The sequence below is a fragment of the Plecotus auritus genome (assembly GCF_963455305.1).
Source record: "Plecotus auritus genome assembly, chromosome: 6".
Taxonomy (NCBI): Eukaryota; Metazoa; Chordata; class Mammalia; order Chiroptera; family Vespertilionidae; genus Plecotus; species Plecotus auritus.
The window spans coordinates 30,068,805-30,095,151 of record NC_137773.1 but is presented as its reverse complement, the minus strand read 5'-3'; the positions used below and the strand labels follow the sequence as shown (position 1 = coordinate 30,095,151).

Sequence of the window (26,347 nt, the reverse complement as noted above, 5' to 3'; positions counted from 1 at the left end):
GGTGGATGGGGGTACAGATAACATCTCACCAATAACACGATGAATTATTGGTGAAATGGTATCCTATATCTTCCTAGAGCTCGGGCTAGTTTTGAATGTTCCTGGGTGTGTTAGGAATGGGGAAGTTTGCTTACTGGCCTGGGGCGGCAGAGGTCAGGATTGAGTTACTTTCTCTAATTTTTTAAAACAAATTTATCGTTCTTATGTTATTTTTTAAAGTACATTTTTATTGATTTCAGAGAGGAAGGGAGAGGGAGAGATAGAAATATCAATGATGAGCGAGAATCAAATTGATTGGCTCCTGCACGCCCCTCACTGGGGATCGAACCCCCAACCTGGGCCTGTGCCTTTGGCGGGAATTGAACCTGGGACCCTTCAGTCCGCAGGCGATGCTCTATCCACTGAGTCAAACCGGCTAGGGCTTTTCTTTCTTTCCTAGAATTGGGGAGAAAACAAGGCTGTGCTACTTTCGCTTGGCTCTCAGCCCAGATCCCACCCTCTGCCTTCGCCCCGCCCCGCCCCGCCCCGCCCCGCCCCGCCCCGCCCCGCCCCGCTCCCCCCGCCCCCCCTTCGCCCGGCTTCCCCTCCCCTGACCCCTCCCATCCCTTCGCCCCGCCCAGCCGCTGGCCGCTCCTCCCCTCGGCCCCGCCTTTCCTTCGCGCGGAACTCCTCCTGTTTCCCCCCTCCTTCCGCCCAGCGCCGCGGGTGCGCCGTCCCTGCCATCTTCTATGCTTGGGGACTGCGTTCCCAGCCTTCCGTCCAGTGGGAATTTCCTCCATCTCCACACCATGTTGAGCCCACGACAAGGCCTTCTCAGGCCGGTGGGATGCGGAGTGGAGGAGCTGCGGCGCCGCCGGCGGGAGCGGGAGGCAGGTGCGGGCGGGGAGGGAACACAGGAAGGTGGGGGTATGGCGGTGGGAGGCCCCTGGGTGGGAAATGGGGTTCTGGGTCCTGGGTGCCCCTCCATTGCCCCCAGCCGACTCCTTTGTCCCCAGCACTGCGGCGGGCACGGAGGGAGCAGCAGCTGGTCAGCAAGAGGCTGCTGAGAGACGACACCCCAGAGGAAGCCGAAGGGAGATGTGTGGCCTCGATCCTCGGGGAAGCCGAGGTGAGGGGGTCAGGGTGCGCGGTGAGGTCCATATAAGCTGGCGCCAAATCCTTCCTCGAGTACTCGAGGTCGTCCCCAAACCTGAATGCGGTCCCTTCAAAACCTCCAGTGGGCCAAGCCAGAAACTGGATGTCAACCTCCACCCCATCCCGACTCATCCCCACATCAGTATTTCAAGGCCTGGCCGTTTTTTACCTCGTAAAGAACTCTGAAGTTTTGTGTGTTTTTTTAAATCCTCACCCAAGGATATTTTTCCATTGATTTTGTTTGTTTGTTTTAGAGAGAGTGGGAGGGAGAGGGAAAGACAGAGAGAAAAATCGATGTGTCACATCACTAGAGAGACACATCGATTGGTTGCCTCGTGTATGCACCCTGTCCAGGGCCAGGGATCGTCCAAGGCCAAGTACGTGCCCTCGGAATGGAACCGGGAACCCTTCAGTCCTTGGGCAGAGGCTCTATCCACTGAGCCAAACCCCTTAGGGCAAGAACTCTGAAGGTTTTACATGCCTCCCCATCGCAGCTCTCCACCACCCCCCAGTGGATACTTACTGCAGCCTCCGAATGGGTCATCTGCATCTATGCTTGCCGCCCTCAAGTTCATTCTTCATACATCAGTCAGATGCCTTTTTTAAAAATAGAGACCAAACTCCTTTCTGTGACCCATAAAGTTCAGCCTGGTCTAACCTCTACCAACCCCAACCTTATCAACTTACTCATCGCAGCCAAACTGCCCCCTTTTCAGTTTTTGGAACAATATACCAGGCTCTTTCCTGTCTTAAGGCCTTTGCCTTTGCTGCATCTCAAGTGGGTCCCTTTTGCTATTTTGTCTTAACAACCTGTTTACAGAATATTAATCATCCTGTCTAATTTGTGTATTATCATTTCTCCAACTAATTTTTAAGTCCACAGGAACCTAGACTCTTATCTTTGTCATCATTGAAAACTCAGATGCCTGCACAATATTTGGCATATAGGAGATGCTCAGTATTTATTAAGTGAATGAAAGAATTGGTTTTAGTTCATTTATTCATTCAACAAGCATTGGGCATCCCATTTATATTATCATTTTGTTTGTTTGTTTGTTTTTAAATATATTTTTATTGGTTCCAGAGAGGAAGGGAGAGGGAGAGAGAGAGAGAGATGAAAACATCAATGATGAGAGAGAATCATCACTGGGCTCACAACCTAGGCATATGCCCCTACTGGGAATTGAACGTGACCTCCTGGTTCATAGGTCAACACTCAACCACTGAGTCACGCTGGCAGGGCTGTATTATCTATGTTTACATATACATTTTACAAAGCACTTACACCTGGGTTATACCATTTATTCATTGTGTACTTACTTTATGCCAAGAACTGTGCTGGGTCCTGAGATACACAAGAGGAAAAGAGAGTCCCTTTCTTTGAAGTGTTCACAGTCCATGAAAGAGACATGAGGCACAATAGAAACCCCTAAGTCTGCCACAGGAAGCCAGAAAAGGCTGATCCCCCAAAGGCAGTGACAGGAGCAGAAATCTGAAGGAAGTGGAGGGTATGCCAGGCAGAAGAAATAGATTGTGCAAAATCTTTTCTTTTTACTAGTAAATATATTTTTATTGATTTTAGAGAAGGGAGAGGGAGAGAAAAGAAAACATCAATGATGAGAGAGAATCATTGATCGGCTGCCTTCTGCACTCATGCAATTCGGGATCGAGCTCGCAACTCAGGCATGTGCCCTGACCAGGAATTGAACCGTGACCTCCTGGTTCATAGGTCAACGCTCAACCACTGAGCTACACCAGCAGGGTTGATAGTGCAAAATCTTGGCAGCACTAAAAAGTCATGTTATGCTAGGTGTTAGGGTACAGGCTGCATGGGGAGAATGATGAAGCATAGGTTATGCCAGGCTGAGAGATTTCAATATTATCCTTGAAATAACCCTGTAAGAAAACAAGATAGAAGTTACTTCTATTTTTTTTCAGGTGAGAAACTGATGTTTAGGTCCTTTATAGAGTAAGTGGCTGGGCTGATTCCCTCTTCTTTCCACTCTACTGCACTGTTGGCACTTACTAGCCATATTAGTGTGAATGACAAGTTCTAGGGATGGTGCAATATTGGAAGGCTCACAGATGAAGTAGGCAGAGCAGGTCTTGATTTGCTTTCTGGCAACTGTGTGTTGCCATCTCTCCCTGCCCTGGTCTCTAGATCCAGCAGTTCCTGTCGTTAGCCCAGCGGGGGACAGAGGAAAAGGAGAGAGAAGGAGCTCTGATCAGCCTTCGTCGAGGCTTGCAGCACCCAGAGACACAGCAGACCTTCATCAGGTCAGTGGGTGGCTGGGGTTCTAAGGAATGGATAGGAGTGTGGAGGGGAGGGGCCACAGGCTGAGCAGTGCTCTGGTACTCACTCATGTAGGCTGGAGGGCAGCATGCGGACCCTGGTTGGGCTCCTGACCAGCAACCAGGCCCTGTTGCAGCTTGAGGCGGCTCGGTGCCTTCATGAGCTCTCTCATTCCGAGCAGTCTGAGGTGGCTGAGGCCTGCCTGCCAGCCACGTCCTACCTTCTCACCTACCTCGCCGGTCACAGCTCAGACCTTATAGTAAGCTCTGTCACTTCTACTTTGTTTTTGGTTTGAGTTTAAAAATTGTGTCTTTGGGTCCAGTTTGAGCTGGCAGGTGGGGAGAAGAAAACCTTTTTCCCCTGATGCCCACAGCCATGTACACACCCATCATCTTCTATCCTCCTGTACCCAGGGCCTCAAGAACAGGGCTGCTCCATCTTCCCCATCCCCACCTCCACCCTGGCTTGACATGGGCCAAGCCCAGTGCTTTTGTTCTGTTCTCAGGAGCTCTGTCTGTATACACTGGGTAACCTGATTGTGGAGAGTGAAGCTGGGAGAAGGCAGCTCCTGCCACAGGGCATTGTTCCAGCCTTGGCTTCCTGCATCCAGGTGAGTGTCCACCCTGGCTTTCCTGAACAGCCCTCCCCTTACTTCTTTCCACATGCCCCAGCTGCTTTGATTAGGCAGTTCCAGCCACTGCCATATGCTAAGGGGTTGGAAATCTTCCGGCCTAGCTTCCAGAGCCAGATCTCTACCCTGTCTCCTTCTAGTCCCCCCATCTGACTGTGCTAGAAGCCCTTGGATATGCCTTGTCCCAGCTCCTGCAGGCTAAGGAAGCGCCAAAGAAGATCATCCCGTAAGTAGTACTGTCTCCAGATGTGCCGTCAGGAGTTACCCATTTGGTAGTGTAGCCCCCAAGACCTGATCAAGTCTGGTTCCAACGCTGTTGTACATTTAACCCCATGTAGCTGGCTGGGAAGGGCTTTGGGTTTGGACACTTTCCCACCTGCTATTAGGGTTTGGGAAGAGTGACTGCCATCTTGCCTTCTGTGGTTTCTAATCAGAGCTCTTTCTGCCTGCAGTTCTGTCCTGGCCTCCCCTATTCCCCAGCATATGCTGCGACTATTGCAACCTGGACCAAAGCTGAACCCTGGGGTCGCTGTGGAGTTTGCCTGGTGCCTTCACTACATCATCTGCAGGTAACACAGGCCAGTTGAGAAAGTACCACAGACCTTTCAAGGGTTCCCTTCTTGCCACTCAGGTGTTTGAACTTTGGTTTCTGGAATTATTGTGGTGAAAATGCCCCCTCTCAATAATTCCATGGAAGGTCTTCCTTTCCTGGTCTTCTCTTCTTGTAATCCAGGAAACCCACAGACCTAGGCTGTTTGCAAGCTTAAAGGTAGAAATGGCTTAGTAATTACTTGCTTCTTATTGCCCAGCCAGGTCAATAATGCCCTGCTCATCACCCATGGGGCTGTCTCCACTCTGGGGCTGCTACTGTTGTACTTGGCTGGGACTGTCCAGAGTTCTGAAGATGCAGGACTGGAGTTGGTAGGTGAAGAGGACAGGTCAAGATCTGCGCAACCTTTCTTCCTATTGTTCCTCTTCCAGTGTGCAGGGAGTCCCTTCCTCCTTATACCTGACCCCCAACTTGTCTTTGCAGCTGGTGTGCCCTGTGCTTCGGTGTCTAAGCAACTTGCTAACGGAGGAAGCGGTGGAAGCTGGGGAAGGGCAAGTGCAGCTCAGAGATGAGCGTGTCGTGGTATCCCTATTTATCCTTCTGCAGTTCCTCCTCCAGAAACACCCCAGCCTGCTTCCTGAGGGCCTTTGGCTTCTTAATAACCTCACTGGTAAGAGCCATAATCTTGCATAGGCTGTACCTTTAGATACTGGGAAAATTTCCTTGTGCTTTGGACTGAGGTGGGTAGGATTGAGAGGGGGCATTTTCAGGCTGCAGTTAGGGGGACTTCATCCTGATCTTTTTCCTTCCAGCAAACAGCCCTAGCATCTGTACCTCCTTGCTCTCCCTGGATCTGATCAAGCCTCTCTTGCAGTTGTTGCCAGTATCTAATGTAGTGAGCGTATTGGTAGGTATTGGGAGTCATCTGAGCCCAAGGTCTAGTGGCTGAAGTATAAACAGTAGGAGCTCAGAAGTGCCCTTATCTGAGAGCTGGCAGGTGCTATAGTATGGATGGCCTCAGGGCTAGACCCATCTAGGTATGAATTCCTAAATTGGTTTACTAGATACTATTCTTGGGAAAATCAACTAACCATCTTAAGCTTGTTTCCTGGTTTATAATTAGGAATAATACTACTACCTAAGGGCAGTTGTGGAGATTACAGAACTTGCTTATAAAATTGCTTGGCACAGCCGAAACCGGTTTGGCTCAGCGGATAGAGCGTCCGCCTGCGGACTGAAAGGTCCCGGGTTCGATTCCGGTCAGGGGCATGTACCTTGGTTGTGGGCACATCCTCAGTGAGAGGTGTGCAGGAGGCAGCTGATCGATGTTTCTCTCTCATCGATGTTTCTAGCCCTCTATCCCTCTCCCTTCCTCTCTGTGAAATATCAATAAAAAATATATATATATTTAAAAATAAATAAATAAAATTGCTTGGCACAGTGCCTTGGGCATGTGGTCAGAACTCTATATATTTTTTGCTGTCATTGGGTTTCATCCTTTGTGGGGACTGTGTATATACATCTCTCTACAGGTGCTCACAGTTCTGTGCAACGTTGCAGAGAAGGGTCCTGCTTATTGCTGGCATCTGTGGCCAGGGCCCCTGCTCTCCTCCTTGCTGGACACATTGGCCTTCTCTGACACTGAAGTAGTAGGCCAGAGTTTGGAGCTGCTGCAACTGCTGTTCCTCTACCGGCCAGAGGTTGGTTTCTGGTCCTGTTCTCAATCCTTGATCTGAAGCTTCTAGTCTCACCATGGCCCCTTTTCTTCCAGTCCTAACTATAGCCACTTCTCTGGACCAAGCTAGTCTATATGTCCAGGTCAGAGCCTACATCCTCTTGCAGGGAATGTACCCTTTCCCAAGAAGAGGTGGGCTAACCCATAATGCTCTGGTAATTGAGTATTAGGGCACAGAGACCCAGGTACGGAATCCTTTTCTTCCCTGCCTTTAGGCTGCCCAGGCCTTCCTGCAGCAATCAGGGCTGCAGGCCCTTAAAAGGCACGAGGAGGAAGCACAGCTCCAGGACCGAGTGCATGCTCTCCAGCAGACAGTTCTTCATAGATGACCTGGCTTCTCAGTGTCACTTTACTCCACTCCCCCATCCCCCAGCTTCTGTACCCCATGGAGCCCCTTATGGTGGTGGGAGGGTTAATGAGGCCTCATGTTCTCTGATTCCACATCTAAGCCTAAACCAAGACCTTTAGACTCCAGCCCTCCCTTTCACTCAGCACTCTGTCCATACAGGATTAGAGGGAAGTGGGTGTGGTCTACTTACTCTGGGGCCCTGGAATCTTTTTTGTTTTGTTTTGCTTTAGCAGCTGGTAGCTTTTGATGGGGCAGAATAAAGTCTTATTTTTATATTAAACTGCTTTGCGTCAGTGGTTGCATAATAAGGGCTAGAGGGTGGAATGAGGTAAAGAACATCCTGAGACAGCGTCTTACAGCACAAGCTTTATAAACAACAGAACACATTTTTCCACATTGTACTCAGTCCAGCAGAGCCCAGGCTGTGGAGCTGTTGCTCTTAATCCTCAGCGAAGGCTTCAGGCTTTGCCACTTAGCACATTCTCTAGGGCTCTGGTTACCTGATCAGCACTGAAGTTGTTCAAGGAGACATTCTTCTCTTGGCCAAATGCTGGAGAGAAAGGGAGGTGACTAAGTATCCACTCTGCACTGTGGGGGCTAGCAGAGTATAACAGGTCTTTGTCATCAACTTAAGGTGTTGTTACGATAGGGAGGGTAGTAAAAAGATGACCAAGGTGGATTTGGTAGGCCTAGAATTTCCCCCCTGGGCCTCAAACACATCTAGGAAGCCTAGGTCCAACTAGAATTTTGGCTGATTGTGGGTGGCCACAATGGTAAGGAAGGTGTTTCAAGGAAATGTTAAGGGGCACAGCAGGCATTTATTAACCATGTGAGCAGTGCATTGCATGGACCTAATCTTGGCAGGATACCCATTCTGTGGTTCCCATAGACCATAGTATAATGCATTATAGCTATTTGAGTCCATCTCTTCTAGTCTACTGGTTTTTGGAAGGAGAACCTTTTTCCTCCTTCAGTTTTTAGTGCTTGGCATTACTACACATGCCCACTGTTAGAACCAATCTGCCTGAGGTGTGACTTCCCTCTTTCTCCAGACATATCTAGGGCAAGGTGTTAAAAACCAAGATTAGCTGGGCTGGTGTGGCTCAGTGGATGAGCATGGACCCATGAACCAGGAGGTTACAGTTCCATTCTCTGTCAGGACACATGCCCTGGTTTCAGGCTCAATCCCCAGCAGGGGTGTGCAAGAGGCAGCCAATCAGTGGGTCTCTCTCATCACTGATGTTTCTATCCCTCTCTGCCTCTCCCTTCCTCCCTCTCAAATCAATCAAAAAATAAAATTTTAAAAAATGATTAAAATACCACTATTCAGTATGTATAAATATTGACTGCATGCCTACTAAGTGTTAGGCAACATGAAAGTAATTTTCAGATTGTAGCAAATTGAAATAGGCAATTGTTACAGATTAGTAAGAAGCTAGGAAAACTCTATGACTTACGGAATAGGGAAAGACAGATAAGCGGTAGTTTGCAGCCACCTAGTAAATCCTATTTTCCCTAAACCAAGGATGCTTAATAGTATAGGGAGACAGATAACAGAAATCTAATTAAGTGCCATTTGCCAACCACACAGACAAGAGAATAAATCTCATTTTGGTAGATCATAAAGCTAATGAACATTCTATTGATCCCCTGTAAGACCTGCCCTAAACGCCCAGCCTTTGAAATGCCTGAAAGCCCAGCTGATGTGGCTCAGTGATTGAGCCTCAATCTATGAACCAGGAGGTCATGGTTCAATTCCCGGTCAGGGCACATGCCGGGGCTGTAGGCTCAATCCCCAATATGGGGTGTGCAGGAGACAGTCAATCAATGATTCTCTCTCATCATTGATGTTTCTCTCTCCCTCTTCTTTCCTCTCTGAAATCAATAAAAATATATTTAAAAATACATATATATTATATTTAAAAAAATGCCCGAAAAGGGCCCTGGCCATTTGCTAAGTGGTTAGACTGGAGTTCCACTGACTGAAAGGTCATGGGTTTGATTCCTGGTCAAGGGCACATATTGGTTGCAGGTCCGATCCCCCACCCTGGTCAGGTGTGTGGGGAGGCAACCAGTCGATGTGTCTCTCTTACATGGATGTTTCTCTCCCTTCCACTCTCTCTAAAGATCAACAAAAAATATCCTTGGGTGAGGATTAAAAAAATAAAATAAAATGCCTGAAAAGGAAGGTCCCAGGGTGGTCTCCCTCCAGGGAGCGTACCTGTGCCATTCCCTTTGCCCACTCCTTCCCTCACTGGCACGTGTCCCCTAACCTCTAAGGGACCCCATAAGACTTGCAACCAGGGGAGCAGTGGTCCTTGTTTCACTGTCCTACGCATGTTTTTGCTGAAGTCAGTAAATTCTTGCTGGCTTTTCTACATTTTGTCTCTTTTTTGTTATTCTCACCCGAGGATATTTTTGCCATTGGTTTTTTAGAGAGTGAAAGGGAGGGAGGGAGGGGGAGAGAGAAAAACATTGATGTGAGAGACACAACCATTAGTTGCCAGCCGAACTCACCCCCCGCCCTCCGCCACAGACAAACACACTGGGGTGGGCATGAAGCTGCAACTGGTACATGTCCTTGACTGGGTATCAAACCTGCAACCTTTCAGTGTGCAGGACGATGCTCTAATCATAACACCAACCAGGACTACATCTTGTCTCTTGACTGAAATCTCTCCCTCAAGACAAGAACTGAGGGTCTCCTCTGGCCAGTAACAGTAATATGATAAAAAAGGAGGTAGGGGCAATGTTACATAACTGGTCTGGGAATGCCTTTTTGAAGAGATATATAAACTCAGAACTGAACATAACAACCTGAATAAGGAGCCAGCCATGGATGTCTGGCAGAAGTGCATTCTAGGAATATATATGTAAAGGCGCAACCCTGTTATATCCAACTACATAACCCTCTCATATAATGAAGATTAAATGAGATTTAGGTAGGAAAGCACCCAGCACAGAGCCTAGCATTAAGTTTCAACACAGAATCATTATTTTAGGTTTTCATTATTGAGATTCTAACGCTCTACCTGGACTGGCACTGCCCACACATCATTTGGAAGGACCTACATTGACGAGAACTGATCAGCACCTCTTCTTCCCCTGTCTGAAACCTCTTCTGGATTACAAAAATGTACGGCTCCTGTTCCCTAAGTAGGATGGGGCCCGCCTCCACACGGCTGTTACCCAGGACACGAAGCATCCTATAATCATACAAACGTAAATTTCCTTATTGGCAACAAGGTCAAAAGCAAGGCCAAAGTCTCAGTTCCGGTATCTCTACAAGTTTTGTTTGACCGTGGGCGGCGGTTTCTCTTCTCGAACCCTTGTTTCCCCACCGGGGTCCCAGACCCCCAGCGTCCTGCACTCACCGTAGCGGGCCCAGAGCTTGGGCTGCACCTCGGAGCACTCGCGGATTAGGATGGGCAGGTCGGGGTTCGCCTTCTTCAGCTCCACATAGCGTTTCTCGATGAAGTCCCTGCGGGGCCCGAGAAAGCGCCGCGCGTTACGGTGTGGGCTCGGGCCTTCCCAAAAGCCCGGGAGGTCGAGGTCGTGACCCCGGCGCCCCGAAGCCCGCCCACAACGCTGCGCCTCACCTGACGCCCTGGCTGCCAGACGAGCGCTGGCATAAGTGGATGCGAATCTCCCGTAGACCCAGGTTGGCCCGGACGCCTCGACTCACCGCCGCCGCCGCCATCCCCGCCGGTACCCAAGACCCTGCACAGGCCTTCTGGCCAAGTTCTCCAGACCGACCAATCGCTTACCCTCCAGTCTCGCGATAGCTGGGCTGACGTAAGGGGGCGGGGCCACGTTTAGCTACTGCTACAAAAGCTTTGTAGGGCGCCAGGGTGTCCTCCAGTTTCCTGGCGAGAGTGTGGAGCGCAAGGCACTGTGGGTTGCTTCCGGAGGTGTTTCCGGGGAAAAGGCTGTAGCTACTCTGTTGTTGTTGGAGACTGAGTGCTTCGTGGCGTTGAGACCGCGGACGACATGCCGGAGCGGGATAGTAAGTTTCGGGTTATCTGCCCTTTCTTCTCTGAGGAACTCGGGACACTTGACGCGTTATTTTGGCTTTAAACCGGGTGTGTGTTTGGGTGGGTGGGGAAGGGCCGGAGTGACGCCTGGAGCCTGGCGAAGCCGTTGGACCCCGAGTGAGGCTGGGCAGCCCCAGACTGTCTCTAAGTCTCGTCTTTGCTCCAAGTGACGGCAGATAGAGCTGATCTGTGAACTTTACTCCCCTTCTCTCCAACCCGGTATCACTTTATTTGGGTTGAGCCAATTTGTCCCTCACGTGGTATCTTAGATGTTATCCCGAGGAAGTCTTTGCTGATCCTCCAGCGCTGGTTTAGGGGCCCCCTCCTCTGGGCTCCTACAACCCTTTGTATTTTTTTCCACTTCATTACTTACTGCATTGGATTGTTACTGTCGTTGTTCTTGCCTTTTTCTCACTAGATTGTGAGCAATTTGACAGGAAAGCAAATCTGTATTGTTCACTATTAAATCCCCAACTTTTGCACAGGACCTGACACAAAAGAGATTGATTCAATTTATGCTAATTCTTTTTCTTAGGTGAGCCGTTCTCCAACCCTTTGGCCCCAGATGGCCACGATGTGGATGATCCTCACTCCTTCCACCAGTGAGTGTTTTGACCTAGGACCATGGGAATAAGCTGGACAATGAGTAGGGTGGAGGTGGAGGTGGTGGTGGTGATGGTCAAAGAATTCTAAGTGTCTTGTCAGCAAGGATGGTAAAAAATATTGTACCACTTGCCCCTTTAACGGGATCCCCGCAGGCCAGGCCAAGGGACCCCACCAGTCCTCGAATCCCTGCATCAGGCCTCTAGTATGCATATAAACTCTTTGGTTAATCTCTTCCTGCCCTCCCCCTCTCCCCTTCCCTCTGAGATTCATCATTCTGTTCCCTGTTTCCCTGCCTGTGTGTTGAGCATCTGCCCCCTCGTGGTCATTGCGTGTCATAGCTGTCAGATGGTTGCTTAAGCTTTTATATATATAGATGCCAGTAATTCGCCATATATAGATGAACGGAATTGTTTGGTCACAGGATGTACACACTTAAGTCTATAATAATAAAAATGTAATATACAAATCGACCGAACGACCGAACAGCAGAACAACCGTCCGGACGACCATGCTATGACATGCACTGGTGCCAGGCCAGCCAAGGTGGGTGCAATGCTATTGGTCGGGGGCCCCGCCATCGTCCCATGATTACCCTGCAGAGGGAGGCCCAGGCTACCCTCTGTGGGGTGATAAATGGGGGGGCTCTGCAATCGATCACCCTGCAGAGGGAGACTCAGGCCACCAGCCGACGGGGCGATCGATCGGGGGACAAAGAGGGGGCTCTGCGATTGCAGAGCCCTGTGATCGATCGCCCCAAAGAGGGAGGCCCAGGCTACCTGGCTAGCAGCGCTGCAGCGGGTGGGTGGGGCCTCCCTCTGCACAGCAATTGATCGTGGAGCCCCAGTCCGGTGGGCGAGGTCAGCAGCCAGCGACACTGTGGCGAGTGTGCGGGGCCAGCCAGCGATCGCACCCCACACCTGTCACCTGCAGAGGGAAGAGACCGGTGGTGGGGGTGGGGGACACCACGGTACAGATGGCAAGCAGTAGCAGCAATGGGGGCGGGACCAGCTGCCGGCAGTGGGCGGGGGGCGGGGGGCCGGGGAGACCCGATAGGCCCTGATCGCTGGCCAGGCCTAGGGACCCTACCCAAGGGGTCCCAGATTGCCAGAGGGCGCAGGCCGGGCTGAGGGACACACACACATACACACACACACACACACACACACACACACACACACACAGTGCACAAATTTTGTGCACCGGGCCTCTAGTTTTAATATATACTGCCAGATTGCCCTCCAAATAGATTCTACTTACATTCTATCAGCAGTATATGAAAATATCCACTTTTCAAATTCTCTTTCATAGTTAGTTTTTCAAGCTTTTTAAAAAATTAACACTGAAAAATAAATAAAAATTACCACTCTGACCCTAGCTGTTTTGGCTCAGTGGATAGAGCATTGGCCTGGGGACTGAAGACTCCCGGGTTCGATTCCATTCAGGGGCACATGCCTGAGTTGCGGGTTTGATCCCCAGCAGGGGTGTGCAAGAGGCAGCCAATCAGTGGGTCTCTCTCATCATTGATGTTTCTATCTCCCCTCTTTCCCTTCCTCTCTGAAATCAATAAAAATATATTTTTAAAAAAGTCAGAAGAGATTAAGTCTAAGATTAGAAATCAACTCTTTGGGGAAATAAGATAATTTTACAAATATTAGCACTCTGATGCATTAGAAGTGGCATGTTTGTTTTTTGGTTAATTCTGAGGATTTTTTCCATTGATTTTTTAAAAAATACATTTTTATTGATTTCAGAGAGGAAGGGAGAGAGGGGAGTGAGAGAGAAACATCAGTGATGAGAGAGAATCATTGATCAGCTGCCTCCTGCAGGCCCCATACTGGAGATTCAACCCATAACCTAGGCATGTGCCCTGAATGGAAATTGAACTGTGACCTCCCGGTTTATGGGTCTCATAGGTTGACACTCAACCACTGAGCAATGCCGGCTGGGCTTTCCATTGACTTTTTTAGATAGAGTGGAAGGGAGGGAGAGAGAGAAAAAAAAAAATCCATGTGAGAAAGACACATAGATTGGTTGCCTCCCAAACATGCCCCAATGGGGCTAGGGATTGAACCTGCAACCCAGGTACATGCCCTTGATTGGGAATCAAACCTGAGACCCTTTGGTGCTTGAACCGATGCTTTAAGCAAAACTGAACAGGGTGTGGCATGTTTTTTCTTTTTTATTGTTTAGTGATTTGAGAGACATTGATCTGTTCTACTTACTTATGCATTCATTGGTTGATTCTTGTATGACCGGGCATTGAACCTGCATCCTTGGCATATTGGGATGATGCTCTAATCAATTGAGCTACCTCACCAGATGGCATATTTTTGTTTTAAGTTGTATTTTCTTAATTTCCACTAAAATTAGCCATGTTTTTTGCATATTTCTTTTCCAAATCTTATTGGGTACTAATGTTTAAAATCTTTGCCTTCTAGATCAAAACTCACTAATGAAGACTTTAGGAAACTTCTCATGACCCCAAGGGCTGCACCTACCTCTGCACCACCCTCAAAGTCACGTCACCATGAGTAAGTTCTGGGGTGATCCAACCTGTCTCCCATCTCCTTCCTACAGAAAAGCTACTGATCTAGATGTCTTAGGAACTGGAAGGCTAGTTCTTTTTTAACAAAGCCTGTGGTTCTGATTCTTTCTTTCTGGAGATTGAAGCTCCAGGGAGCCTGGAATGCTCTGGGATCCCACTTCTCAGAGTATGTTCCATGAACCACTTGTACTAGAGTTGCTGCTGGTGCTTAAATAGGCAGATTTCTGGGCCCATTCTAGCCCCACGAACTCAGATTTGGGGGGAAATACTTTGGGGTACATAATTTTAATAGTCCTTTAAGTGGTTGCGATCCTCTCTAAAGTGAGAACCACTCACCTACAAATATTAACATGGATCTCTGCCTGATTGAAACTCTTGCTTTGGCCAGTGTTCTAGACCAGCGGTCGCCAACCAGGTGGTCCATGAGGTCCAAAAGATTGGCGATTGCTGGTTTAAGGAAACCTTTGGAGCAGCAGTTGCCAACCAGTAGTCCACAGAGCACTGGTGGTCTCTGAGGTCCGAAAGGTTGGCGACTGCTGTTCTAGACCTTTCTTCAGCACCTCAAGGTCACTAGGGTTTCTGGGGCTATGGCAATATTTTGCTATCAGTGAGTTTCTTTCTCTTCTAGGATGCCAAGGGAGTACAATGAGGATGAAGACCCAGCTGCACGACGAAGAAAAAAGAAAAGGTGAAGGAAGGATGGAGGAGTATGGGGTTTTTTTTGTTTGTTTTTGGTAAATTTTCATAAGGATACTTTTCCCCATTGATTTTTAGAGAGTGGAAGGGAGAGAGAGAGACATCACTTGGTTGCCTCCCACGTGCACTCCAACCAGGGCCAGGGATTGAACTTGCAACCCAGGTATATGCCCTTGACTGGGAATCAAACACACAACCATTCAGTGTGAGGCCTGACGCTCTGTCCATTGAGCGATGCTGGCCAGGGTAGTCTTGGGTTTTAATTTGGACAGTGTCACATGGATGTTTCTCTCTCTCTCTTTCTCCCCCTCTCTCCCTCCCTCCCACTCTCTCTTAAAAGACTAGAGACTGAGGTTTTCCTTTTCATAAGACTGCTTTCATGGTGGAGAGGAGTAATATGTGGAGTGGTAGTTTAGGGTTTTGGAGTCAGCCTGTGGTATTTTAATCTCCTCTTTATTAGTTTCTAGCAGAATAACCTTAGCATTTTGTTTAACCTTTCTAATCCTCAATATTATCACGGGTAGAATAGAACTAGTGATAAAAACTTTTATCAGGTTGTCATGAGGATCAACTGTGATAATACATGTGAACACTTAGTACCAGTGCCTGGCATATAGCAACCACCCAATAAATCTTGGCTGCCATCATCATCATCATCATCATCATCATCATCATCATCATTATTTACATGATACTAAACTTTTTGGACCTATACTTTGCTTTCCTCTCTTCTGGGGGAGGACCAGCAAGGAATGGTTTATTTTCTGTTGAAATTTGGAAGGAGATAATAATTGGGATGACTTCATGGTTGTCCTATAGTGATTCAGTGATATAGAGTTGGGTGGTATTAAAGAATTCTGAGTGACAGATGGAGTGTCCTGAAGTGGCAGATGGAAGGTACTATAGTTGTGATTTTGAGGACTATCAAGAGGTGACCAGCAGTTTTATCACCATAATTGAACTTTCACTATAGAGAGTTGGATAAAGGTATAGGGAAACAGGAACAGTACTATTGATGTTGGGATAGCAGCTGGTAAGCTCTACACATTTGCCTTTCTCTGGTCATAGTTATTATGCCAAGCTTCGTCAACAAGAAATTGAGAGAGAGAGAGAACTAGCAGAGAAGTACCGGGACCGAGCCAAGGAACGGCGAGATGGCGTGAATAAAGACTATGAGGAAACTGAGCTGATCAGCACCACAGCTAACTACAGGGCTGTGGGCCCCACTGCTGAGGCGTGAGTACCATGGGGGCCAGGGCATGGTTTCCTCAGCATCCCAGAGTCATATATTCTTCCTCACACGTTCCCTGCTCTTGAGCCCACATCAAGCCATTTCAAAAGGCATTTGCCACCCAGAAAGGACTGTTCTAATGTGGCCTCTTTCATTATATAGGGACAAATCAGCTGCAGAAAAGAGAAGACAGTTGATCCAGGAGTCCAAATTCTTGGGTGGTGACATGGAACACACCCATTTGGTGAAAGGCTTGGATTTTGCTCTGCTTCAAAAGGTGAGTCTTTGGTGTGAGTGAGTAGAGGGTGATACTAGAATGGTGAATGCTCTTGTATGGGCCTTCCAAGGTGAGAAGGGAGACTACTGTTAGTTCAGACTCTCTAGAACATGGCCCCTCTGTAGGACTAATTGCTATTTATTCTTCAAGTCTCTGTTTCAATTTTCTTTTCTTGGGGAAACCTTCTTTGGTCACCCAGGTATGGTTAAGTCCCTCCACTCTTTACCTCCCACTTCCTGCACCCTTGCATACCTCTTCTGTTTCACTTATTGGAGTTATCACACTTTGTTGTTTAATTGTTAAATTTGTCTGTCTCGCCCTAGCCGGTTTGGCTCGGTGGATAGAGCATTGGCTTGCGGACTGAAGGGTCAGGTTCGATTCTAGTCAAGGGCACATGCCTAGATTGTGTGCTCAATCAACAGTAGGGGGCATACAGGAGGCAACCAATCAGTGATACTTTCCCATCATTAATGTTTCTATCTCTCTCCCTCTCCCTTCCTCTCTGAAATCAATAAAAATATATTTTAAAAAAACTTGTCTGTCTCTCCTGCTCTAAGCTCCATTAGGGCAAGGATTATATTGTCTTGTTTAGTATTGAGTTCTTAGTTCCTGGGACAGTGTGATATAGTGTAAATATGTGTAAAATTATTACATGTCTAAACGCTACTTGCTTTCCTCTTAGGTACGAGCTGAGATTGCCAGCAAAGAGAAAGAGGAGGAAGAACTAATGGAAAAGCCCCAGAAGGAAACCAAGTATGTAAATATCAGGGAGAACTTGAAGGTTTAGATAGGTGGGATATAAAGAACACATTTGTCAAAAAAAAAAAAAATTTTTTTTTTTTTTTCTCTTTTCAGGAAAGATGAGGATCCTGAAAATAAAATTGAATTTAAAACACGTTTGGGTGAGTACAGAATTTCTACACTAGTGGCTCTGAATTCTAGATGAATTGTAGGGCATTTAATGCTTTGGGAGGGTATGCTTCCCCTTTCCCTCAGCTTATTTTCCTCTTTACCAGCTAGTTCCAATAAAATACTCTAAGAGAATTCAGACATGAACTTGGGTATTTCATATGTTATTAATGCCTCCTTAGTTAGGTTGGAAGCTCTTTCAGATTAGGGCTTATACTTTAAGGGAGGTAGCATTATTGGTGATTAAAAATTCAGAATTTGCAATCTGAGAGAACTGGGTTTGAATCCTGATGAGGAAACCACACTAGGCATGTGATTTTCGGCATCTGTGTTCATTTCTCAGTGTCTGTTTGTCCATTGGCAAATGGGTTGATGTTCATCTCATGGGATTATTGGGATGAAGAGAAGTAATATAGGCAACGTGCCTCCTAAGAGCTGGTTTTTCATTCCTCATCAGTATCACTTTAAACCTCATTCTTATTCCTCACAGGGCCTAATACAATGATAGGCACATAGTGCCCTTGAGAAGGCAATGGAGAAAAGTGGATAGGAGCTCAGACTTTGGAGTTAAACTGCTTGGGTCTCATTCTTTGCTTTGCCACTTGGTAGCTATCTGACTTTAGGTAAATCACTTAACTCTCAGCCTTAGTATTCTCATCAGTTAAAAGGTGATAATGTCCATCTCACAGGGCTGTTGTGAAAATTGAATAAAGCAAAGCAAAGCAAAGCATGCATAGCACTTGGCATGATGACAGGCACAGAGTGAGCACTCAGTAAATGGAAGCTGCTATTATAGAAGGTTCTCATTGGCTATTTGCTGCTCTTCCTCTTTCCATAGGCCGCAATGTTTACCGCATGCTCTTCAAAAGCAAGGCATATGAGCGGAATGAGCTGTTCCTGCCGGGTCGTATGGCCTACGTGGTAGACCTGGATGATGAGTATGCTGACACAGACATCCCTACCACTCTTATCCGCAGCAAAGCTGATTGCCCCACCATGGAGGTGAGTAGCCCAAATCCTGAAAGCCTTGCACATGAGTCTCAAACCAGGAAATTAGCTTTAATTCTGCCTCAACCTCATTGATCGCATTTAACCCATCACCAAGTCCTGTTCACTTTTCATCTCCTAAATTTCAATTGAATCCATCCACTTTTCTCCATCTTCACCAATAACATTCTAGTCTAAGCCATCATCTCTTGCTGGAACTGTTAAAAGTGGCTTCTGCCCTTGCCCGGTGCTCAGTTGATTGGAGCGTTGTCCCACACACCAAAAGGTTGTGGGTTCAGTTCCTGGTCAGTTCCTTGGAGGCAACTGATCACTGTTTCTCTCTCCCCCTCTTCCTCTCTCTCAAATTAATAGACATATCCTCGTGTGAGAATTTTTTAAAAGGCTCCTAATTGGTTTCACTTCCACTCTGGTTTCCTTCTAATATTTTATTTATTTTTAATTATTACTGAGATGAAATTCACATGCCATACAATTTGCCCATTTTAAGTGTACAATTCAATGGCTTTTAGTATATTCATAGAATTGTGCTACTATTATCTCAATCAATTTTAAAACATTTTTATCACCCCCAAAAGAAACCCTGTACTTTGTAGCCATCACCTTCCACCACCTCAATCTCTCCATCCCTGTTTTACACATGGCCACAGGAATCATCAAAACCGAGATTTTTGTTTCACCACGAAAATTAGAAGCTTCCATTGGCTTCTCACTGTTAGAATAAAGAGCAAAATTTTTATTGTGGCCTATGAGCCTTTGCATCTTTTGGTCTTTCCAGCCTTTTTCATCTTGCTTCCCTGTTGTTTGTTTTCCAGTCATCTTGGATTTCTTGAATGTGCTAGATTCACTTTTGACCCAGGCCTTTGTGCATGTTGTTTCATCTCTTTGGAATGTCCTTTCAGAACACCTCCTTTCCTAGTCTTTACCCGGCTAATTCTAACTCATCCTTTAATTTGTTTAGTGAGTGAATGGAAAAAGTGAAGAGATTCCTGCTTAGTGGAATAACATTCTTGCTTCTTGGGGTTTTCAGGCTCAAACCACGCTTACTACAAATGACATTGTCATCAGCAAGCTCACCCAGATTCTTTCCTACTTGAGGCAGGGTACTCGCAACAAGAAGCTCAAGAAGAAGGATAAAGGTAACCTGAAGGGGTAGGAAGAAAAACCTTACCCTTGGAGGGGCATTTGAGGATGGAACCAAGGTCTCCTGGAGCCTCTGTCTCCAGAACATTGGGAGGCTCCAGGGGAACAGAGGAAAATGAGAGCAGTGGAGCATTGGCAAGTAGATGCTTACATCCAGTTTTTGTTGGTTTCACCCCCTCAGGAGGCAGTGGTTCACTTTGAGGCATGAAAAGGGAGAGTATAGGTAGCGTTCGTTGTCCCACCTTCTAAACAGGTGTTTAAAAGGTCATTGAGAATTGGAGAGCATGGTGAGGCTGAGTGGGAATTAATGAGTCTCATTCTTCACATTTTAGGGAAACTGGAAGAGAAGAAACCCCCTGAGGCTGACATGAAGTACGTATCCTAGCCCATCATCTGATCTGAGGGAGGGAGGGGGCTATGTGCTTCTTGTCTTCTGCATTTTGGGGAGGCCTTGTTGTGAGAATCTAGAGAAATGGCCAGGGGAAGTGGAATTAATTGTGTGTGATTTTGACAGCTAATCTCTGTTTTCCTAGTATATTCGAAGACATTGGGGATTATGTGCCCTCCACAACCAAGACACCTCGGGACAAGGAGAGGGAAAGATATCGGGAACGGGAGCGTGATCGGGATAGAGACAGAGACCGGGACAGAGAGCGGGAGCGAGAACGAGATCGGGAGCGGGAACGGGACCGAGAGAGAGAGGAAGAGAAGAAGAGGCACAGCTACTTTGAGAAGCCAAAAGTGGATGATGAGGTGAGATGTGGCCCCTAGTACCAGGTGATAGTGCTGCCTATCTCTGCCTGCCCAGCTGGTACAGGACCTCTCTGTTGTATAGCCACCTCATGGCTTCATAGAAGCAACTGGGTCAACTAATCCAGGATAGGAACCATCCTGGAAATGGGGACAGCGGAGGATAGGGAATTGATTTAAACTTGGGGGTAGAGGATGAGTAGGAATCCTTCATAATGATACTGACCTCAATTTCTATTTTCTTTCCAGCCCATGGATGTTGACAAAGGTAAGTTGTGTCCAAGGCATCTTGCATTAGCTCCAGCAGTTCTGCTTTCCCCTGGGCTAAGAGTGGGACCTAGAGCTCATAGCTGGCAAGGGTGGGATTGGGGGACTTCCTGGTTCTGGGTTCTCATAAGATTAATGTCTTGCTATATGGAGTAGACAGAAGATAAGTCTGGAGTTCCCTCCATCTTCCTGGGCAATGACAGGGCATATTTGCCCTATTAGATATAAATTCTTCAGCTGTGGAGTCTTGATATGATGTGAGGCAGATTGAATGGGCAATATTCTGAGCACACTACCACAACGCAACCATAGTAGTTCATTATTAGTTGGGATTTGATTAACATTTAGATAGCAAAAAGGATTCTATTGCTTAAAAATGTTTTTATGAAAGCTACAGGTTGGAAGTGTGTTCTAGGGAAGAGGTTGTAAATTCCTCGTTTCAATGTCTTAATAGAATTCTCTTTTCTCCCAGGACCTGGATCTGCCAAGGAGTTGATCAAATCAATCAATGAAAAGTTTGCTGGTTCTGCTGGCTGGGAAGGCACTGAATCATATCTTTTATTTCAATATGTTTCTGGGTTTCAGAGAATTGTTCTCTTTTCATTCCAACTCTACCTGCTTCCCTGCTTTCTCACAACCCCATTCCTTCCCTTTTGTGTTGACTTTTGACCAGGATGAACTCATTGTGACTTTCCCCTTTCTCAGAGAACCCATTCAAGCTCACAGTTATCTCCTTAGAGTTTTCATGCTGAGGCTTTTAGTCCTTGGCCCTTCCAGGTTGAAGCTTTTCTGCTATAGGCAGAATTATTTTCTTTAACATAGCATATGCTGAAGAAGCCCGAGGACAAGAAGCAGCTGGGAGATTTCTTTGGCATGTCCAACAGTTATGCTGAGTGCTACCCAGCCACGTACGTGTTACTCTGTTAAAGAAGGGAGGCCGGGATGATTAGAGAACAAGTTGGGGTGGAGGGGTTGGGTGAGGTAGAAATTTGATTTGCTGGGATCCAGGGGTACTTCCTACGTGGATGAACTATTCTCTTAGGCTCTGAGGGATGGGAGGTCTAGGGGGATGGTCATTCCTAGGCATATAGTCTCTTACTTGGGTAGGTGTCCAGATGAAGCATTGGAGTCTGGGTCAGCTCCATCTGTTCAACTGTTGCTTCTCTTTAGGATGGATGACATGGCTGTAGACAGTGACGAGGAGGTTGATTACAGCAAAATGGACCAGGTATGGAGTTTGAAGCATGTGTGAGGGCTCTTGGGCAGTTACTCTTTAGTACATATCTCTTTCCCCATTCCCAAAATATGTGTCTCATTAACTGGTCCTCACTTCTCAGCTGCAGTAATAGGAGCAGCAGCATTGTGGGGTCATGGACAGCTTAACTATTTCAAAGTGTACAAAAATAAAATGAGATAGAGCCAAAAATATAGTTCTTTTATTTCCTACAAAGTGCCAGGCTTTGATTTCTATTCTAGGCAGTAAGCAGGTCTTTAGTGCATAAGAAGAAAGGGCTAAAGAAATTGCAGTCTTTTGAAAATAACTGATTTTATTCTAGCCAGCCAGTATTGGAATTTTCTTCCAACTCTTAAAACCCAGCAAACACCCCATTAATGATAAAGAAATTTCATCTACTTTTTCCTTGTTCTCCCTGTACTACAATGATTAAGACCGTTGTTTAATTCCATCTTGGAACCTTGCTTAACCCTGACTGCCATTTATTAGTTTTGTGGCTATGTCAATTTATTTTACTGCTTATGCCTCAATTTCATCATCAGGAAAATAGAAATATATTTTCTCTTAATAGAGTTTTTGAGAGAATTAAATAAGATAGGTATTTAGTATTCAAAAAAATGCCTGGCCAATAATAAGTACATAGCAAGCATTTATTATTTATTAGGGTAGAATTTATAAATGATGAAATCAGGGACTATGGAAGAGCCTGGCTTAATCAGGGACTAAAATTCCATTTCCACTGACATCTCTTCCTTCTCCGTCTGCCATTCTGTCCTGCAACAGGGTAACAAGAAGGGCCCCTTAGGCCGCTGGGACTTCGATACCCAGGAAGAATACAGCGAGTATATGAACAACAAGGAAGCTTTGCCCAAGTGAGTTGGTACTAAATATGGCCAGGATGTGAGAAGAGGGATGGCGATGGGTGGGCTAGCTCACACCTGGTTAGAGGGTGTAGTCTGGCTGAGACATTTTCAAATAGCTTTTCTGCTCTGGGAACACCTTGCTACTGCTAGGCAAACTAATGTCTCTGTCTTCTTCCCTCAATTGCCCTTTTCCCCCCTCAGGGCTGCATTCCAGTATGGCATTAAAATGTCTGAAGGGCGGAAAACTAGGCGCTTCAAAGAAACCAATGACAAAGCAGAGCTGGATCGCCAGTGGAAAAAGATTAGTGCAGTAAGTGGAACTGCCTCTCTGGTGGGAGGGCTTCAGCTCAGCTGGGATTAGACACTGGTCCATCAATCCAGGAATAGGCCAGGGGTTGGAGAGCCATGGAAGTAGAGAGATCAGCCTTGAACCTCAGTTGGACTTAAACTGGCAGTGTAACTATCGACTATAACTTCTTGCAGATCATTGAGAAGAGGAAGAAGATGGAAGCTGATGGGTGAGCAGCATTATTCATTCTCTATGGGACTGGGGAATTGCTTCCTTTATTTCATCATATGCTGACTCATTTATTCTGTTACTGCAGGGTTGAAGTGAAAAGACCAAAATACTAATCTCCAGTTCCAACTCCAAGAGTCTTTACAAGGACATGCTTCCCACTGCTTGCTTTCTACAATTCCCAAAAAAGTTGCAAGGTGTTCGTTTGTTTCTGAATGTATATAAAATATTGTATAATCATTTGGTTCCATTAAAATTGGTCAACCTGCAGTCTTTTCTACATTGTGCACCCTCCACTCCAGGGCCCCTGAGGCACCAAGAGGGATATTGATTTTACTGATTGTATAAAATCACATGCAGAAAGTCAGCTCAATCCTTTCCTGAGCCATGGTTCTAGATATCTCGACAGTAAGGATGTTTACTAGCTACGTGCCCAGAGGAGAATGGACAAGAAGATAGATAGTTGGTCTCAAATGTCAGACCCATTCAGGCCCATTTGGGCCCTACTCTTAGGGCAGAGATTCCCTGGGAATTAGTGTGAGCCCAATGGGCTGCCAGTCTAATCCCAAAGTTTGCACAGCTAAGTGCTAGGTGAAGGCATCTGATGAGAATCACTTGTGGGACAAAAATCTTTTATGCAATTATGTTCTGGGAGCTTTAATTTCAAGCACACATCACTGCTTCCCTGGCTGAAGGGATACCTTGGGGAATCCCTGTGCTAGGCCATTTTGGTGTGCCTGTCAACACCCTGAAAGTTTACTAAGGACAGATGGGCGCCCTGGTCTCCAAATCAACTCCATCCCCACTTTTTTTTTTTTTTTTTTTAAATATATTTTATTGATTTTTTACAGAGAGGAAGGAAGAGGGATAGATAGTCAGAAACATCGATGAGAGAGAAACATCGATCAGCTGCCTCCTGCACACCTCCTACTGGGGATGTGCCCACAACCAAGTTACATGCCCCTGACCAGAATCGAACCCGGGACCCTTCAGTCCGCAGGCTGACGCTCTATCCACTGAGCCAAACCGGTTTTGGCCCATCCTTACTTTTTTCCTTCTCTCTGCTCATTGCCAACACTTTCGTCTGGTACTTAAAAATAAAGTTGATGGGTGAACAGCCTTATTCAAGCTTCAGACTGGATCCCTACCTGCCACTGCTTATTCTAAGCCTAAAACTTGTGGGCTTACCAGGTCCAAAGAAAGAGGACCATCTTAGCCATTGCCTTTGGTCACTTTATCCTTGATAGGGCGGGGGCACTTAAGAGATTGAAATTGAGCCTTGTCTGCAATAGCACCTAGAATGACTAATTTCAGACAGTGACACACAGCTTTCATGGTTGTAAACACTGGTCCTAATTAGGGAAAAAGAGACTTGGCTCAAAATAAGATACCTGGAGTGTCACTAAGATAAGACCTGGGGGTTTGGCTCAGTGGCTAGAGCGTTGGCCTGTGGACTGAAGGGTCCCAGGTTCCATTTCGGTTAAGGGCACATACCCAGGTTGTGGGCTCGGTCCCCAGTAGGGGGTGTGCAGGAGGCAGAGCTGATCAATGATTCTCATTGATGTTTCTCCCTCTTCCTTCCTCTCTGAAATCAATAAAAATATATTTTTTAAAAAGACCTGGGGGTTGACTGCCAGTGTAAAATCAGTTTCTGCAAGTACTACCAATCTGTGGAAGTGACTGGTTGACAACACAGTGACAAGGACTCGCAACACACACAGAAACTTCCAGTCACACAGAGGGCATATAGTCTCTCTGAGGTCCCTAACCTCACTCCTTCCACCTCTCCTTAAGGAGGTTGGGAAATCAGCATATCAGATGTCTTAGAAGGCTTCATACCACAGTAATGTGAGGAGGTTCTCTTCAGCCACAGGAGTTCCTTCTCATCTGCCCCACCATAATGGGTAGTCACACCCTAGCCATATAACTTTTTTTTCAGGCAAATATTTTTTAGCAACTTCCCTAAAGCACAGGGTGCTCCTATTTGTGGAACCTTTGTTAACTGGGATGTCCAAAACAATTGCTGTGCCCAATGTCCTATTCAGCAACTGCCTGCTCTGAGCACTGCTGGCCTGGCCCACTGAGGGTCTGTAGACTAGCTATAAGAATGGGCAGGGCGCTGTTTCTGCAGCCATGAAGATGTTGTGCACAGAGGGCAGCAACTTGGGCATATGCACACATGGGCTGCCTGCCCTCCACGACCCACCATGTGAAATTCTCGTGGCATAGGCTTTTGCTGCTTCCTGACCAAGCTGGCTGACACCTGTCACGGTCTTGGATTTCACCAAGCTATGAATGACTGGAGTCTCTGATCCCAAAGGCATTAAGTCCTTAAGGTTGTGGGATGTGGACTTTTTAAAAAATGGGGTTCTATTGAAAGTAACCTCCCAGGGTCATCCGATCACAAATGGGCAGGTCATAATGGGTAGTCACACCCTGGCCATATAACTTTTTTTCCAAGCAAATATTTTTTAGCAACTTCCTCTCCTAAAGTATTTCAGGGGCTGATGAAGCTCTCCTGTTTCTTCTTTTTTTCAATTAACTGATAAATACTTGATTAGAACCTTCGATAACTTACATCTTCCCAGCGCCACTTCTGCCCTGCTCCTCCAAGGCTCTGAGAGAGGGAGGCTCTCTCATCTGCTTCCTCTCACTCAGCCCGACTTTCCCAGTCCCCTCTGCCCTGGGTCCCATTCGGGCTGAATGACACTGACACACACTGACTCAGTTCCAGGGGCCCAGGTCGGGGTGCTCCCAGTCCTGTGCCAAGTTTGCCTGGGTTTGGTTTGGTCCTGGGGTGATTCCAGCCTTGCTTCTAGGCTTGCTGGGAAGAAACAGCACTAGTCTCCTGAACATCTCCAAGGAGGGGGGGCCTGGTCAAGCTCATGCCCACAGGAGTTGTGTGACGATGGGGAGCCCAGGAAGGGACCTGGGAGAGCCCTCTGTGCACTGGAGTGAGGAGGAAATAGCACTGGTGTTATAGCCCTGCTGGTGATGCCGGCAGGGCTGGTGTTATTGTGTCTGCACCTGAGAGAGGGGGGCCAAGATGCAGGGTGCTAGGTTCTGGGATACACCAGCGAGCTGGTACCCAGTGGAGAGGCATAGCATAACTGAATTTGAAAAGCCTGGTGTGGTTTTCAGAGGCGATGAATCAGCCTCCGGGTGGTGGCCAGGCTCACATTCCAACATCCTGTGCACATCATAGAGCGGAGAGGGAGTACGGCTAACCCTGAGGTAGCACCAGCCAGGTCGGACCTGCTGCTTAGCAGCTGTCTGAGAATCAGAGGGGCTCCCCATGAGTGTGTGTGGGGGGGCTGTTTCCCCAGATAAGCAGTCACAGCAGAGTTTTGAGGACCAGCAAAGGCTGGGATTCAGCTGGGGCTGCACCGGATGGAGGTCTGGGCCCCAGGATGGATACCTGAGACCCGGGTTGAGGTCTGTGCCCTGGGATGGAGGTCTGGGCCCCAGGATGGATATCTGGGACCTGGATTGAGGTCTGTGCCCTGGGATGGAGGTCTGGGCCCTGGTTGGAGGACTGAGTCCTGGAAAGAAAATCTGGGTACAGGATGGCGTTCTGG

At 47.1% G+C, this 26,347-nt stretch overlaps 3 protein-coding genes across 6 annotated transcripts; 2 read left to right on the top strand and 1 right to left on the bottom strand.

The window, feature by feature from the left end:
- The first annotated feature begins 686 nt into the window (after positions 1-686).
- Positions 687-6,969, top strand: TMCO6 (transmembrane and coiled-coil domains 6). Of its 4 annotated transcripts, XM_080676207.1 has the most exons (12): positions 687-873; positions 996-1,108; positions 3,296-3,411; positions 3,503-3,686; positions 3,933-4,037; positions 4,199-4,284; positions 4,511-4,627; positions 4,868-4,979; positions 5,092-5,278; positions 5,421-5,515; positions 6,141-6,308; positions 6,559-6,969. In XM_080676207.1, exons 1-12 carry the CDS (start codon positions 729-731, stop codon positions 6,670-6,672), a joined length of 1,542 nt encoding a protein of 513 aa, XP_080532333.1. In that variant the 5' UTR covers positions 687-728; the 3' UTR covers positions 6,673-6,969. The 4 variants fall into 4 exon arrangements, 3 of the variants coding, with proteins under 3 accessions (XP_080532333.1, XP_080532334.1, XP_080532335.1); XR_013960987.1 differs by lacking the exon at positions 5,421-5,515; XM_080676209.1 differs by lacking the exon at positions 3,503-3,686 and having other exon boundaries at positions 698-873.
- A 71-nt stretch (positions 6,970-7,040) lies between these two features.
- On the bottom strand, positions 7,041-10,586 carry NDUFA2 (NADH:ubiquinone oxidoreductase subunit A2). Its single transcript, XM_080676206.1, has 3 exons — positions 10,292-10,586; positions 10,067-10,173; positions 7,041-7,242 (listed from the first exon to the last, which is right to left on the bottom strand). The coding sequence occupies exons 1-3, from the start codon at positions 10,390-10,392 to the stop codon at positions 7,151-7,153; spliced, it is 300 nt and encodes a 99-aa protein (XP_080532332.1). The 5' UTR covers positions 10,393-10,586; the 3' UTR covers positions 7,041-7,150.
- On the top strand, positions 10,517-23,039 carry IK (IK cytokine). Its single transcript, XM_080676205.1, has 20 exons — positions 10,517-10,698; positions 11,262-11,328; positions 13,771-13,863; positions 14,506-14,565; positions 15,642-15,809; positions 15,967-16,081; positions 16,764-16,834; positions 16,937-16,983; positions 17,829-17,992; positions 19,026-19,134; positions 19,471-19,510; positions 19,672-19,891; positions 20,138-20,156; positions 20,628-20,706; positions 20,983-21,063; positions 21,326-21,383; positions 22,173-22,261; positions 22,454-22,562; positions 22,736-22,770; positions 22,858-23,039. The coding sequence occupies exons 1-20, from the start codon at positions 10,683-10,685 to the stop codon at positions 22,883-22,885; spliced, it is 1,668 nt and encodes a 555-aa protein (XP_080532331.1). The 5' UTR covers positions 10,517-10,682; the 3' UTR covers positions 22,886-23,039.
- Positions 23,040-26,347: the final 3,308 nt, after the last annotated feature.

What these genes read in the sequence shown, in the direction of transcription:
- IK (XM_080676205.1), top strand. An exon ending in TCAAAGTCACGTCACCATGA is followed by an intron (nt 13,864 to 14,505) that starts GTAAGTTCTGGG and finishes TTTCTCTTCTAG; the next exon opens with GATGCCAAGGGAGTACAATG. An exon ending in ATTACAGCAAAATGGACCAG is followed by an intron (nt 21,384 to 22,172) that starts GTATGGAGTTTG and finishes GTCCTGCAACAG; the next exon opens with GGTAACAAGAAGGGCCCCTT.
- NDUFA2 (XM_080676206.1), bottom strand. Translation starts at nt 10,392, where the DNA reads ATGGCGGCGGCGGCGGTGAGTCGAGGCGTCCGGGCCAACCTGGGTCTA. An exon ending in TCTGGCAGCCAGGGCGTCAG is followed by an intron (nt 10,174 to 10,291) that starts GTGAGGCGCAGC and finishes CGGGCCCCGCAG; the next exon opens with GGACTTCATCGAGAAACGCT. An exon ending in CAAGCTCTGGGCCCGCTACG is followed by an intron (nt 7,243 to 10,066) that starts GTGAGTGCAGGA and finishes CTTTCTCTCCAG; the next exon opens with CATTTGGCCAAGAGAAGAAT.
- TMCO6 (XM_080676207.1), top strand. Translation starts at nt 729, where the DNA reads ATGCTTGGGGACTGCGTTCCCAGCCTTCCGTCCAGTGGGAATTTCCTC. An exon ending in CCGGCGGGAGCGGGAGGCAG is followed by an intron (nt 874 to 995) that starts GTGCGGGCGGGG and finishes CTTTGTCCCCAG; the next exon opens with CACTGCGGCGGGCACGGAGG. An exon ending in GTCACAGCTCAGACCTTATA is followed by an intron (nt 3,687 to 3,932) that starts GTAAGCTCTGTC and finishes TTCTGTTCTCAG; the next exon opens with GAGCTCTGTCTGTATACACT.